At 40.6% G+C, this 13,098-nt stretch overlaps 1 protein-coding gene across 1 annotated transcript in view; it reads right to left on the bottom strand.

Annotated features, from left to right (window-relative positions):
• Nucleotides 1–11,912, bottom strand: part of liph (Lipase member H) — a 16,785-nt gene extending 4,873 nt beyond the window's left edge. Inside the window, exons 1-10 of the mRNA NM_001173770.1 lie at nucleotides 11,851–11,912; nucleotides 9,894–9,957; nucleotides 9,226–9,596; nucleotides 9,009–9,117; nucleotides 8,757–8,858; nucleotides 8,568–8,657; nucleotides 8,253–8,420; nucleotides 7,835–7,924; nucleotides 7,420–7,528; nucleotides 7,129–7,302 (exon numbers count right to left, since the gene is read on the bottom strand). Of these exons, the coding sequence (NP_001167241.1) occupies nucleotides 7,129–7,302; nucleotides 7,420–7,528; nucleotides 7,835–7,924; nucleotides 8,253–8,420; nucleotides 8,568–8,657; nucleotides 8,757–8,858; nucleotides 9,009–9,117; nucleotides 9,226–9,596; nucleotides 9,894–9,951 (1,271 nt within the window). The 5' untranslated portion in view covers nucleotides 9,952–9,957; nucleotides 11,851–11,912. The remainder of the gene's footprint in view (nucleotides 1–7,128; nucleotides 7,303–7,419; nucleotides 7,529–7,834; nucleotides 7,925–8,252; nucleotides 8,421–8,567; nucleotides 8,658–8,756; nucleotides 8,859–9,008; nucleotides 9,118–9,225; nucleotides 9,597–9,893; nucleotides 9,958–11,850) is intronic.
• Between the last annotated feature and the right edge of the window lie 1,186 nt (nucleotides 11,913–13,098).

Raw genomic sequence — 13,098 nt, 5'->3', positions numbered from 1 at the left:
ACCTTTGTCTAGTTATTTATTTTCTCTAGCCACAGATCCCCTAGCATCAATAATTAGAAATCATGGCTCAATCTGGGGCATAGAGATTGGTGGAGATCAACATGAAATATCATTGTATGCAGATTACATTTTACTTTATTTATCTGACATTTTACTTTATGTATCTGTTGGACATCTATGGTGCTGTATCAGGATTCAAAGTGAATTGGGAGAAAACTGAAATAATATATATTTCTGCTTAGAAAGTACATTTAAGTGGAAATGGACAAACACACATATGCAATACCTGGGTGTACTTATACCATGCAATCTGGAGGAGGCACATAAAATCAATTACTCTCCTTTAATAGATAGGTTTGAATCTGTTTCAGCGATGGAGATCTCTCCCTATTTCTATGTTAGGTAGGGTCAACATAATCAAAATGAATATATTACGAAGGTTGATGTATTTTTTCCAGGCCTTGCCATTTCAATTCCATCCAACTTTTTAAATAGAATAAATGGCCTGCTCTCCAACTTTATTTGGAATGGAAAACCTCAAGAGTCAAATTGACTGTTTTAAACTTACCCTATACAGCTGGAGGTCTTGGACTACCTCATATGAAGATGTATTACTGCACAACTGCGTTCAAAGGACAGCAGACTATCCTTGTGCATGGAGGAGTATCGAAGCCACAAATGTAATACTGTATGATCTAAAATATACTTAATATTTCAGGTCCATGGCGTTGACGAAAAAAACAGACAATCCAACAATCAATAAGACTGTTGAACAATTAATAAAATGGCCACCCAGACTATTTATATTGACCCCTTCCCCACATTTGTTTTTACACTGTTGCTACTCTCTGTTTATTACCTACAGTTGATGTTGGAAGTTTACATACACTTAGGTTTCAGTCATTAAAACTCGTTTTTCAATCACGCCACAAATGTCTTGTTAACGAACTATAGTTTTGGCAAGTCGGTTAGGACATCTACTTTGTGCATGACACAAGTAATCTTTCCAACAATTGTTTACAGACAGATTATTTCACTTATAATACACTGTATCACAATTCCAGTGGGTCAGAAATTTACATACACTCAGTTGACTGTGCCTTTAAACAGCTTGGAAAATTCCAGAAAATGATGTCATGGCTTTAGAAGCTTCTGATAGGCTAATTGACATCATTTGAGTCAATTGGAGGTGTAGCTGTGGATGTATTTCAAGGCCTACCTTCAAACTCAGTGCCTCTTTGCTTGACATCATGGGAAAATCAAAAGAAATCAGCCAAGACCTCAGAAAAAAAATTGTAGACCTACACAAGTCTGGTTCATCCTTGGGAGCGATTTCCAAACGCCTGAAGGTACCACGTTCATCTGTACAAACAATAGTACGCAAGAATACAGTGAGGGAAAAAAGTATTTGATCCCATGCTGATTTTGTACGTTTGCCCACTGACAAAGAAATGATCAGTCTATAATTTTAATGGTAGGTTTATTTGAACAGTGAGAGACAGAAGAACAACAAAAAAATCCAGAAAAACGCATGTCACTAATGTTATAAATTGATTTGCATTTTAATGAGGGAAATAAGTATTTGACCCCTCTGCAAAACATGACTTAGTACTTGGTGGCAATCACAGAGGTCAGACGTTTCTTGTAGTTGGCCACCAGGTTTGCACACATCTCAGGAGGGATTTTGTCCCACTCCTCTTTGCAGATCTTCTCCAAGTCATTAAGGTGTCGAGGCTGACGTTTGGCAACTCGAACCTTCAGCTCCCTCCACATATTTTCTATGGGATTAAGGTCTGGAGACTGGCTAGGCCACTCCAGGACCTTAATGTGCTTCTTCTTGAGCCACTCCTTTGTTGCCTTGGCCGTGTGTTTTGGGTCATTGTCATGCTGGAAGACCCATACACGACCCATTTTCAATGCCCTGGCTAAGGGAAGGAGGTTCTCACCCAATATTTGACGGTACATGGCCCCGTCCATCGTCCCTTTGATGCGGTGAAGTTGTCCTGTCCCCTTAGCAGAAAAACACCCCCAAATCATAATGTTTCCACCTCCATGTTTGACGGTGGGGATGGTGTTCTTGGGGTCATAGTCAGCATTCCTCCTCCTCCAATCATGGCGAGTTGAGTTGATGCCAAAGAGCTCCATTTTGGTCTCATCTGACCACAACACTTTCACCCAGTTGTCCTCTGAATCATTCAGATGTTCATTGGTGAACTTCAGATGGGCATGTATATGTGCTTTCTTGAGCAGAGGGACCTTGCGGGCGCTTCAGGATTTCAGTCCTTCACGGCGTACTGTGTTACCAATTGTTTTCTTTGTGACTATGGTCCCAGCTGCCTTGAGATCATTGACAAGATCCTCCCGTGTAGTTCTGGGCTGATTCCTCACCGTGCTCATGATCATTGCAACTCCACGAGGTGAGATCTTGCATGGAGCCCCAGGCCGAGGGAGATTGACAGTTCTTTTGGGTTTCTTCCATTTGTGAATAATCGCACCAACTGTTGTCACCTTCTCACCAAGCTGCTTGGCGATGGTCTTGTAGCCCATTCCAGCCGTGTGTAGGTCTACAATCTTGTCCCTGACATCCTTGGAGAGCTCTTTGGTCTTGGCCATGGTGGAGAGTTTGGAATCTGATTGATTGATTGCTTCTGTGGACAGGTGTCTTTTATACAGGTAACAAGCTGAGATTAGGAGCACTCCCTTTAAGAGTGTGCTCCTAATCTCAGCTTGTTACCTGTATAAAAGACACCTGGGAGCCAGAAATCTTTCTGATTGAGAGGGGGTCAAATACTTATTTCCCTCATTAAAATGCAAATCAATTTCTAACATTTTTGACATGCTTTTTTCTGGATTTTTTTGTTGCTATTCTGTCTCTCACTGTTCAAATAAACCTACCATTAAAATTATAGACTGATAATTTCTTTGTCAGTGGGCAAATGTACAAAATCAGCAGGGGATCAAATACTTTTTTGCCTCACTGTAAACACCGTGGGACCACACAGCCGTCATACCGCTCAGGAAGGAGACGCGTTCTGTCTCTTAGAGATGAATGTACTTTGGTGTGAAAAGTGCAAATCAATCTCAGAACACAGCAAAGGACCTTGTGAAGATGCTGGAGGAAATAGGTACAAAGTATCTATATCCACAGTAAAACAAGCCCTATATCGACATAACCTGAATGGCCGCTCAGCAAGGAAGAAGCCACTGCTCCAAAACCGCCATAAAAAAGCCAGACTACGGTTTGCTATTGCACATTGGGACAATGATTGTACTTTTTAGAGAAATGTCCTCTGATCTGTTGAAACAAAAATAGAACTGTTTGGCCATATTGACCCTCGTTATGTTTGGAGGAAAAAGGGGGAGGCTTGCAAGCCGAAGAATACCATCCCAACCGTGAAGCACGGGGGTGGCAGCATCATGTTGTGGGGGTGCTTTGCTGCAGGAGGGACTGGTGCACTTCTCAAAATAGATTGCATCATGAAGGAAAATTAGGTGGATATATTGAAGCAACATCTCAAGACATCAGTCAGGAAGTTAAAGCTTGGTTGCAAATGGGTCTTCCAAATGGACAATGACCCCAAGCATACTTCCAAAGTTGTGGCAAAATGGCTTAAGGATAACCAAGTCAAAGTATTGGAGTGGCCATCACAAAGCCCTGACCTCATTCCTATATAGAATGTGTGGGCAGAACTGAAAAAGCATGTGTGAGCAAGGAGGCCTACAAACCTGACCAGCTCTGTCAGGAGAAATGGGCCAAAATTCACCAAACGTATTGTGGGAAGCTTGTGGAAGGCTACCCAAAGCTTTGACCCAAGTGAAACAATTTAAAAGGCAATGCTACCAAATACTGATTGAGTGTATGTAAACTTCTGACCCACTGGGAATGTGATGAAAGAAATAAAAGCTGAAATAAATCATTCTCTCTACTATTATTCTGACATTTCACATTCTTAAAGTAAAGTGGTGATCCCAACTGACCTAAGACAGGGAATTTTTACTAGGATTAAATGTCAGGAATTGTGAAAAACTGAGTTTAAATGAATTTGGCTAAGGTGTATGTAAACTTCCGACTTCAACTGTATGCATAGTCACTTTACCCCTACCTACTTGTACCAATTACCTAGACTAACCTGTACCCCCGCACATTGACTCGGTACCGGTACCCCTGGTATATAGCCTCGTTACTGTTATTTTATTCTGTTACTTTTTATAATTTTTTACTTTAGTTTATTTGGTAAATATTTTCTTAACTCTTTCTTGAACTGTTTTGTTGGTTAAGGGCTTGTAAGTAAGATTTTCACAGTAACCTGCTGTTTTTGGGGCATGTGACAAATAAAGTTTGATTTGATTCTCAATACCATAAGTATTTGGGAAAATGTACATAAATTCATGAAGTGGAAAGAACCAATATAGCCAGTCACCCCTATTTGGAATACCCCCCCCCCCCCCTTACATCCAGTGTTTAATGACAACACCTTTAAGTTCTGGTTCCAAAGTAGCATCGTGAATTTTTTTTCTCTACTGCCATTCAATCAATAACAAAAAAGAGTTGTATTATCCGAGGCCAATTTCTTTAAGTTCTTACAACTCTGAAATCTTATTTAATCGCTTCAACAGAATCTGGATAAACCTAAGGCCTCTAGCACAGAAAAAAATACCGAAAGAAGCTGCTACAACAAAGAAGTTGATTAAAGTTATATTAAGGGTTGATTAAAACTCTACCTGATGGTTCAGAACATAAGGGAAAAATGGGAAACCGATCTAAAGAAAGAAATTAAGGAGAAACATTGGTCACAGATATGTGAAAATGTTCATACCTGCCCTACAACCTAAAACATAAAATAATGCAATTTAAGATAATCTATAGGACTTACTTCACTCCTGCCAGAATGCATGTAATGCACCACGAAATGTCACATCTCTGTTAGAGATTCAAAAAACAAACTGACACCATTTTGGGATAATGTATGTCAGGGATCATAAACTAGATTCAGCCACAGGCCAATTTTTTTTTCTTGAGCAGATGGTCTAGAACATAATTACAAATAATTTGTAGACTACAAATTGACTGCAAGAAGCCCAAACAGTTATAATATAATTTGACTAAAACAATAATTTCAAACCTTGCGTACATTTGTATACGATCACGTGCCTTTCTATTATGCATCGGAATACTTGGGAACAGATGATAAAAATTAAATAAATTGGAGCTGATTTCCTGGTGTTTTTACAGTCTTTCATGTCCAACAATGAAAAAATATATATATTTATTTATACAGTATATACAGTACCAGTCAAAAGTTTGGACACACCTAGTCATTCCAGAGTTTCTTTATTTTGACTATTTTCTATATTGTAGAATAATACTGAAGACATCAAAACTATGAAATAACGCATGGAATCATGTAACCAAAAAAGTGCTAAACAAATCAAAATATATTTTATATTTGAGATTCTTCAAAGTACCCACCCTTTGCCTTGATGACAGCTTTGCACACTCTTGGCCATGAGAAACAAGATTCTCTGATCTGATGAAATCAAGATTGAACTCTTTGGCCTGAATGCCAAGCATCACTTCTGGAGGAAACCTGGCACCATCCCTACAGTGAAGCAAGGTGGTGGCAGCATCATGTTGTGGGGATGTTTTTTCAGTGGCAGTAACTAGTCAGGATCGAGGCAAAGATGAACAGAGCAAAATACAGAGAGATCCTTCATGAGAACTTGCTCTAGAGCACTCAAGACCTCAGCCTGGGGTGAAGGTTCACCTTCCAACAGGACAACAACCCTAAGCACACAGCCAAGACAACACAGGAGTGGCTTCGGGACTAGTCTCTGAATGTCTTTGAGTGGCCCAGCCAGAGCCCGGACTTGAAGCTGATCGAACATCTCTGGAGAGACCTGAAAATATCTGTGCAGCAATGCTCCCAATCCAACCTGACAGAGCTTAAGAGGATCTACAGAGAAGAATGGGAGAAACTCCCCATATACAGGTGTGCCAAGCTTGTAGCGTCATACCCAAGAAGGCTCGATGCTGTAATCGCTGCCAAAGGTGCTTCAACAAAGTACTGAGTCTGATACTTTTTCTAAAAACCTGTTTTTGATTTGTCAGTATGTGGTATTGTGTGTAGATTGATGAGGGGGAAAAAACTATTTAATCCATTTTATAATAAGGCTGTAATGTAACAAAATGTGAAAAAAGTCAAGGGGTCTGAATACTTTCTGAAGGCACTGTATGGAGACTGTTTAGTTAGATAAAACATTTTTTACTTGTATTTTTCTAATCTCTCAGATATAGGATAGACACTTCAGAACAAACTTCCTTAACATTTTTGGGGTGGGACTATCTGTTGTTCCATGTAGTGAATCTGTTATTCAATGCATTTGTTTGGGCTAAACAGGGCTTAGACTGTTAAGTGACAAATAAGGAGTTAAATACATGAACAAAACAAAACATGTTTCCTGATCTTTCTCTTAACCCTAAGACCTAGGGCTAGCTAATGTTAGCGTTAGACACCTAGCCACTTAGCTAACATTAGCCACAACAAATTGGAATTTGTAACGTCATACGTTTAGCAAATTCGTAACATATTGTGCACATTGGTAACATATCGTACTAAATGGATTAACACATACCATATGAAACAGCACCATACGTACAGCACCATTCTCAGAAAGTCCTCAACAGTACAGAACTCCAAATGGACCAATTTTGGATGGGTGCACTTACTGTATACAATGATTTATGTGTGTCTCTAAGTGTGCATATGCTATCTCTCTGGGTATAAAACCTTGCTCCTTTTTTGACATACGCTGCTTTTCAAATGGAATATATAACATTTCTATAGTATACCTCAAACTGCAGATAAACAGGATGTCATTATCTAAGTATAATTTCCTGTTGCAACAACAGACCTTTTACTCTTCTCTCAACCCCAAAAGATCCCTTGCATCGGCAGTATTCACATTTTACTTCACACAAGGTTTATTTAACATTTCCAATTTTAATCAAATTATAATTGCTATCAACCTTTTCCAACAACATGAAAAGTAAAAGAAAAGTTGCCACGTAGAAAATAGTTGACACGTGATAGAAGCCTGAGAGGAAAGAGGATGTGACGGAACACTGACCTGTCTTTGCGCTCCAGGTGTGTGAGACGGATTCGGAGCACCCGTAGTTTGTACTTAGGTTTAAATACATTCACCCTGGAGAATTTGATTGAGATCTTGTGGACTTTCTGAAGGTCTTTTTCAAACTGGGCCAGTAATCGGGTCTCTGAGTACTTATTAAAACTGGATGCTTTACTGAAGAACGAGAGCATATGAGATGTTAATGAGATTCCCCAGAGTGTCCCAGAGTGTATACTGTATGTACAGTATGTGTTGTTTTAGTAATGATACAGTGAGTACATAGTTACTTACTGGTTTATTGTTGCCTCTGTCACCTCACTACCATTGTGCAGTTTTATGGTGATGTAGCCCCAGCGAGTATCACTGTTCCATGTTACAATGTCCACCCAATAGTTTGTCTCTGAGAGAGAGGTAAAAAAGTACATACATTAATTTGATTTCCTCTGACCAATGACCTAGTTACAGATCTCTGTATGTTTCCATTCATTGAATAGGCACAGCAACATATTTTAACAACTTTTACAGAGCTCTTGTTAGTCTTGCTATACTGTACGTTTTGCCTGATCAGTTAAAATAAGCCAGGCACGCAAAGCTAGACCAGGAAGACCATCACAGAAAAATGACTGGCCATTATGTACAACAGTATTCCCGGCAAGTCTCTCTTTAGAGGTCAAATGTGTGTGCAAGCTGATGATTATCATCTTACGGCAGTATGGTGTCTGTTTATTGGTGGTGAAGAAAGCCTTGGTTTGCCGCAGAGGCACCAGAGACTCCTTCCACTCTATGATGTCATAACCTGAAATAATAGATAAAACAGCCATGTTATGTCTATGTGAAGGGACACTGCCTTCCAAAAACAGATTGCGTTTCACATTGAAGAACTATGGTTGCGATTGGACAGGCATCTCTGAAAAATATCTGATGTGAAAAGATCTGATGTGATCTGAATTGGGCTGCATGTGTAAGTGCAGCCTATGTGCGATTCAGTAATGTACATTAGCTTAATTAAGGCCTTCATTTTGGGAGTAGGTAAACTATCACATCTTTATGTGATTATTTATGTAATTAAAAAAAGCTTTTAATGAGATGAAACTCATGAATCTAAGGGGAGTTAGAGGGCCCACCAAATACAGGGCATCCGGCAGGTTTGAATTGATCACAGTCCATGCAAAGTCCGTCCAGGAAGTCAGTGTAGGAGGTGCAGGGGAAGGCCCTGATGTTACAGGTCCGGTTCAAGGAACCCAGATAGAGGAGTACTGATCTCTGGTGGTCACACTTAAAATAGCTGGACCCTGGGAGAGTAGGAAGGGGAGAACTGAGGATGGATTTAGAGGACATCAGTGATGTATTTACCATTACAGGAATAAACTATGTGATACACATGTTGAATTCATTTCTTATGTATCATTCGAAGGACGGTCTCTTACTAAGCGACTTACCTGATAAGATGGTCAGTGGACAGCCAGGCTGGTCGGCTCCACCGTTAGCATAGAAATCAATGTGGCCCAAAGGCTTCCTGAAACCAAATGCTGGTAACGCACAATGAACACGTGACAGAACAGGAAACACCTCACATGACTACATGATTCCCATTGTATTAAACCAAACAGGCAAGCAGAGGCACATACCATCCATGTCTGTGTGCACAACGTCCACAAACTGTGCATCTGTAGGGTCCAGACGATCCTCAGGGGGTTTCCCGTTGAACTGCGGCCCCGCTGGATCTACAGCTGATCAGGTCAATATCAGATCAGTACAGATGTAGGATTTTCATTTTATCACTCTTTTCAAACTTGTAGTGTATTCAAGGTTTAAAAAGGCCTCTAAAGTTTGTATCCATAATAAAAACAATAAAGAAGAAACAGAAAATGTATTCTAACCTGTGATCCTCCCAATTTTGCCATTGAACTTGGCTCCAACAAAGCCTGTGATGTGAGCTCCTAGACTGAGCCCAATCATATGGATGGAACTAAGAGAGGCACCATTCTCCTGACACAGACAAAACAGGCAAAAGAGATACTACACTGTTAGTACAAAGTAATACATTTGGCCCTCATCACATATGTTAGGTATTCAGATCAAGCACCCATTCTTAACCTGCATGTTTTGGATGAAGGCAGTGAGGTTGTCCGCTGTATGTCGTGAGTAGGTCACAACTTTCAGGTAGTTGATATTGGCAGCTCCGCGGTTCCAGTCCACCACCAGGACATTCATGTCTCCGCGGGCCAACAGCTGCTCTATGATGTTATTCAACCAGTTGGGCGGAGCGCCCGTAGGACGGTAGCCATGAACTACAAAAGTGGTGGGCTTGGTGAGGTTGAACTGGGGCTGGGCCGACAGGTTATGGTGGGACAGCTCCTGACCACAGGTCAGATTAGCTCTGGTGTACAGCAACAGCTTCACATACAGACTGGTTCCAATTAAAGCGTGATAAAAGTCCAGATAAGTGAACACATCACATTCATGGGCTGGAGACAGGGTTAGTCAAGGGGAAAGAGAGAGAGTCAGAAAGAAGAAATCACTGTCATTGCTGATTGGGAAGTAACATAAGCAGCCTTTCCTTTAAGTGACTGCTTACGCAGCCTATTTATGTGATGATTTAAAGTTTACAAATGGTCTGCCAATAGCTGGGGGGGGGGGGGGGGGGGGGGGGGTATTATTTGATGTCCCCACCCTATGTGTAGCACAGTTAAAGTGCACTTAATCAAGTGTGTATGTGTGTGTGTGTGTGTGTGTGTGCATGCATGTGTGTAAGGTCACCATACCTCTATATATTTCAACAGATCCCAGCAGCAGTGCCAGGAACCACCAAAAGATCATCATTCAGGTCTGCAATGGTTACAAAATGTCATAAATCAGGGTGAATCTCTTTCTCCAACTATTATAAAGTAACACTATTTGATTGTACATTAACATGATGAGACCAGTTGACTGAGCTGGATATCTCTGTCCCTCTCTCTTGTTGTGTGATTATGGTGAATTTGTGTACTACTCGCATGCCGTGGTGCTGCATTTGCTTCACCGCATCAATAAGGGCATGTGTAAACTTGTAGAGTAGGCAAAATAGGGAAGATTTCGAAAAGCGTAAGTTCTCTAAAGCTAGTGAGCTATTTTTGATTGCAATTGAGAAGTGTCCCCCAATCCTCACTGGAGAGTCATTCTGTCATCAGAACAACTCATGGACATAGGTTGATACTGAAGCAGCACTCTGGTCATGTAAATGTAATGACAGATCAGCACTAGGTAATTTACTTGGTAGTTTTCTAATCCTGAATCTGCAGTGTGTGATCCCATTTGTGTGGCTTTCTTCATTGTTACAATAAAATTAATGGGGAGATAGGAAGACATTCTTCCTGACTGATCCTGCATTCAACTCAAACAGTGATAGGCATTACTGACGGGCACTGATATGGCAAGTATCAGCTGCATTCTGTCTAACCGATGTCGATATCACATTGGTTTGAATGAATAACATTGTGTGGACTGTGTGGGCTTCACTTCAAAGGCTTGTGAAATTCAGACAACTGCTTGCTGATTGTCCATTGGGTAATGTATGAATGTTCTGGGGTCCTAACCTTCCCAGTCAGTTTGAATACAATGGGAAGCCATCAGCAGGCAGTTAAGTATGCTAAACTGAGAGCCTGTGAGAGGGTTTGTGACGGCCGGAACAGTCATGTATGCTCTTTTACATAAAAGTGTAGATTAACAGCAAGGATTAAACAATATCTTGATATGCCTTGCTCAAACAATAATGATATCATATTGCATTATTGATATTGGTGCTCACCACTAAGACAGCACAGAGACCTTCCTAATTAGTAGCACAGATATAAGCACATTATCATTGCATTCTTTGGAACTCAAGTGACAGTAACTTCCAAAGTTGCCTCACCCTCCCGCCTACAGTTTCACTTCCTGTTTGTATGAGAAAGGGATCCAATCTTTGTGTTAGTACAGTTTTTAATAAAAACGTATTCCTAGGAAAAATGTGTAAGCCTATAGCATGCATAAAAGTAAGTGTGTGTATGTGTGTGAGAGAGAGAATGAGATAGAGAGATAAGAGATAAAAAGGAATTTGGTAAAAGGAAAATAATGGTTTCAGACCACCATAACCTAATGCAGTAATAACACCGTTGATCTACCCTGTGACAACGACACTGTTTGGCCATCAGGGTGAAACCTTGTTGTTAATCCTTGTGGTTGTGTTCAAAACTCAATTTGTAAGTCGCTCTGGATAAGAGCGTCTGCTAAATGACTTAAATGTAAATGTAAAACTTCTTGGTTGTGGTCATGTACTGAGCTTGATTGTCGTCAAAACACAAAGCTAATAATCCACACAACCGGGAGCCGGTTAGATGACTGAATGTAATGTAAATGTTGAATGGCTTCACTGCAGGTAGATTGTAGGTTTTAATATTCAGTAATTAGAAATGAAAAAAAGGTTAAAAGCAATCCACACAATCAGAAGAACAATGCCTGTACATGTTGCTCTCAAACAACGTGTTTTATTTATATTATTAGACCTCACATGTTTACAGTAATAAAAACCCTGCCGTAATGCCATTCTCCATAGTGTACATGCTGTAGTCTGCTCTGCCAACAATCTACTCGGTTATAGAATAATAATACTGCTGAAAAAGCTTTAAAACCTTATTCAGGGAGAGATATAGGGAGTATGAGAGAGATAAGCAGAGAGGAATTGAGACATTGTGGAAGTCTTACCTTGTTGTTACCTTGGGAGCACTGTTTCCCTGGGCTCAGTGTGTCAAGAGGTCCAGAGCCCTCTATTCATGTCTGCATGTCACTAGAGAAAGTAAAAGAGGATATAAACTCCCACTGTTCTAGCCTGGCCACACCCCCCTGCCCAAGGACATCATGAGACACATTCCTACTCAGGTTGCTGAGATAGATACTACATAGCTATCAAATCAAACTGTATTTGTCACATGCGCTGAATACAGTGTAGACCTTACTGTGAAATGCTTACTTACAAGCCCTTAACCAAAAATGCAGTTAAGAAAAATACCTAAAAAAAGAAAGAAATAAAAGTAACAAATAATGAAAGAATAATAATAATAATCAACTCTGCAACCTGCTGGTAGAACAATCAGAAGAGACCTTGACATTTTCCCTTGCCATAAAAACACAATCGTCTCTTGTCAAAAAGTTGTATATTTTATTAAGAGCATTAGAGACACATAGGTACAGTCGTGGCCAAAAGTTTTGAGAATGACACAAATATTAATTTTCACAAAGTCTGCTGCCTCAGTTTGTATGATGGCAATTTGCATATACTCCAGAATGTTATGAAGAGTGATCAGATAAATTGCAATTAATTGCAAAGTCCCTCTTTGCCATGCAAATGAACTGAATCCCCCCAAAACATTTTGACTGCATTTCAGCCCTGCCACAAAAGGACCAGCTGACATCATGTCAGTGATTCTCTCGTTAACACAGGTGTGAGTGTTGACGAGGACAAGGCTGGAGATCACTGATTGAGTTCGAATAACATACTGGAAGCTTCAAAAGGAGGGTGGTGCTTGGAATCATTGTTCTTCCTCTGTCAATCATGGTTACCTGCAAGGAAACACGTGCCGTCATCATTGCTTTGCACAAAAATGGCTTCACAGGCAAGGATATTGCTGCCAGTAAGATTGCACCTAAATCAACTATTTATCCGATCATCAAGAACTTCAAGGAGAGCGGTTCAATTGTTGTGAAGAAGGCTTCAGTGCGTCCAAGAAAGTCCAGCAAGCGCCAGGATCGTCTCAAAAGTTGATTCAGCTGAGGGATCGGGGCACCACCAGTACAGAGCTTGGTCAGGAATGGCAGCAGGCAGGTGTGAGTGCATCTGCACGCACAGTGAGGCGAAGACTTTTGGAGGATGGCCTGGTGTCAAGAAGGGCAGCAAAGAAGCCACTTTTCTCCAGGAAATACATCAGGGACAGACTGATATTCTGCAGAAGGTAC

The sequence above is a fragment of the Salmo salar genome, chromosome 11 (genome assembly GCF_965601325.2).
Source record: "Salmo salar chromosome 11, fSalSal1, whole genome shotgun sequence".
NCBI classification, from domain to species: Eukaryota; Metazoa; Chordata; class Actinopteri; order Salmoniformes; family Salmonidae; genus Salmo; species Salmo salar.
The sequence above is the reverse complement of the archived record's forward strand: the minus strand, read 5'-3'. Positions and strand labels throughout refer to the sequence as shown.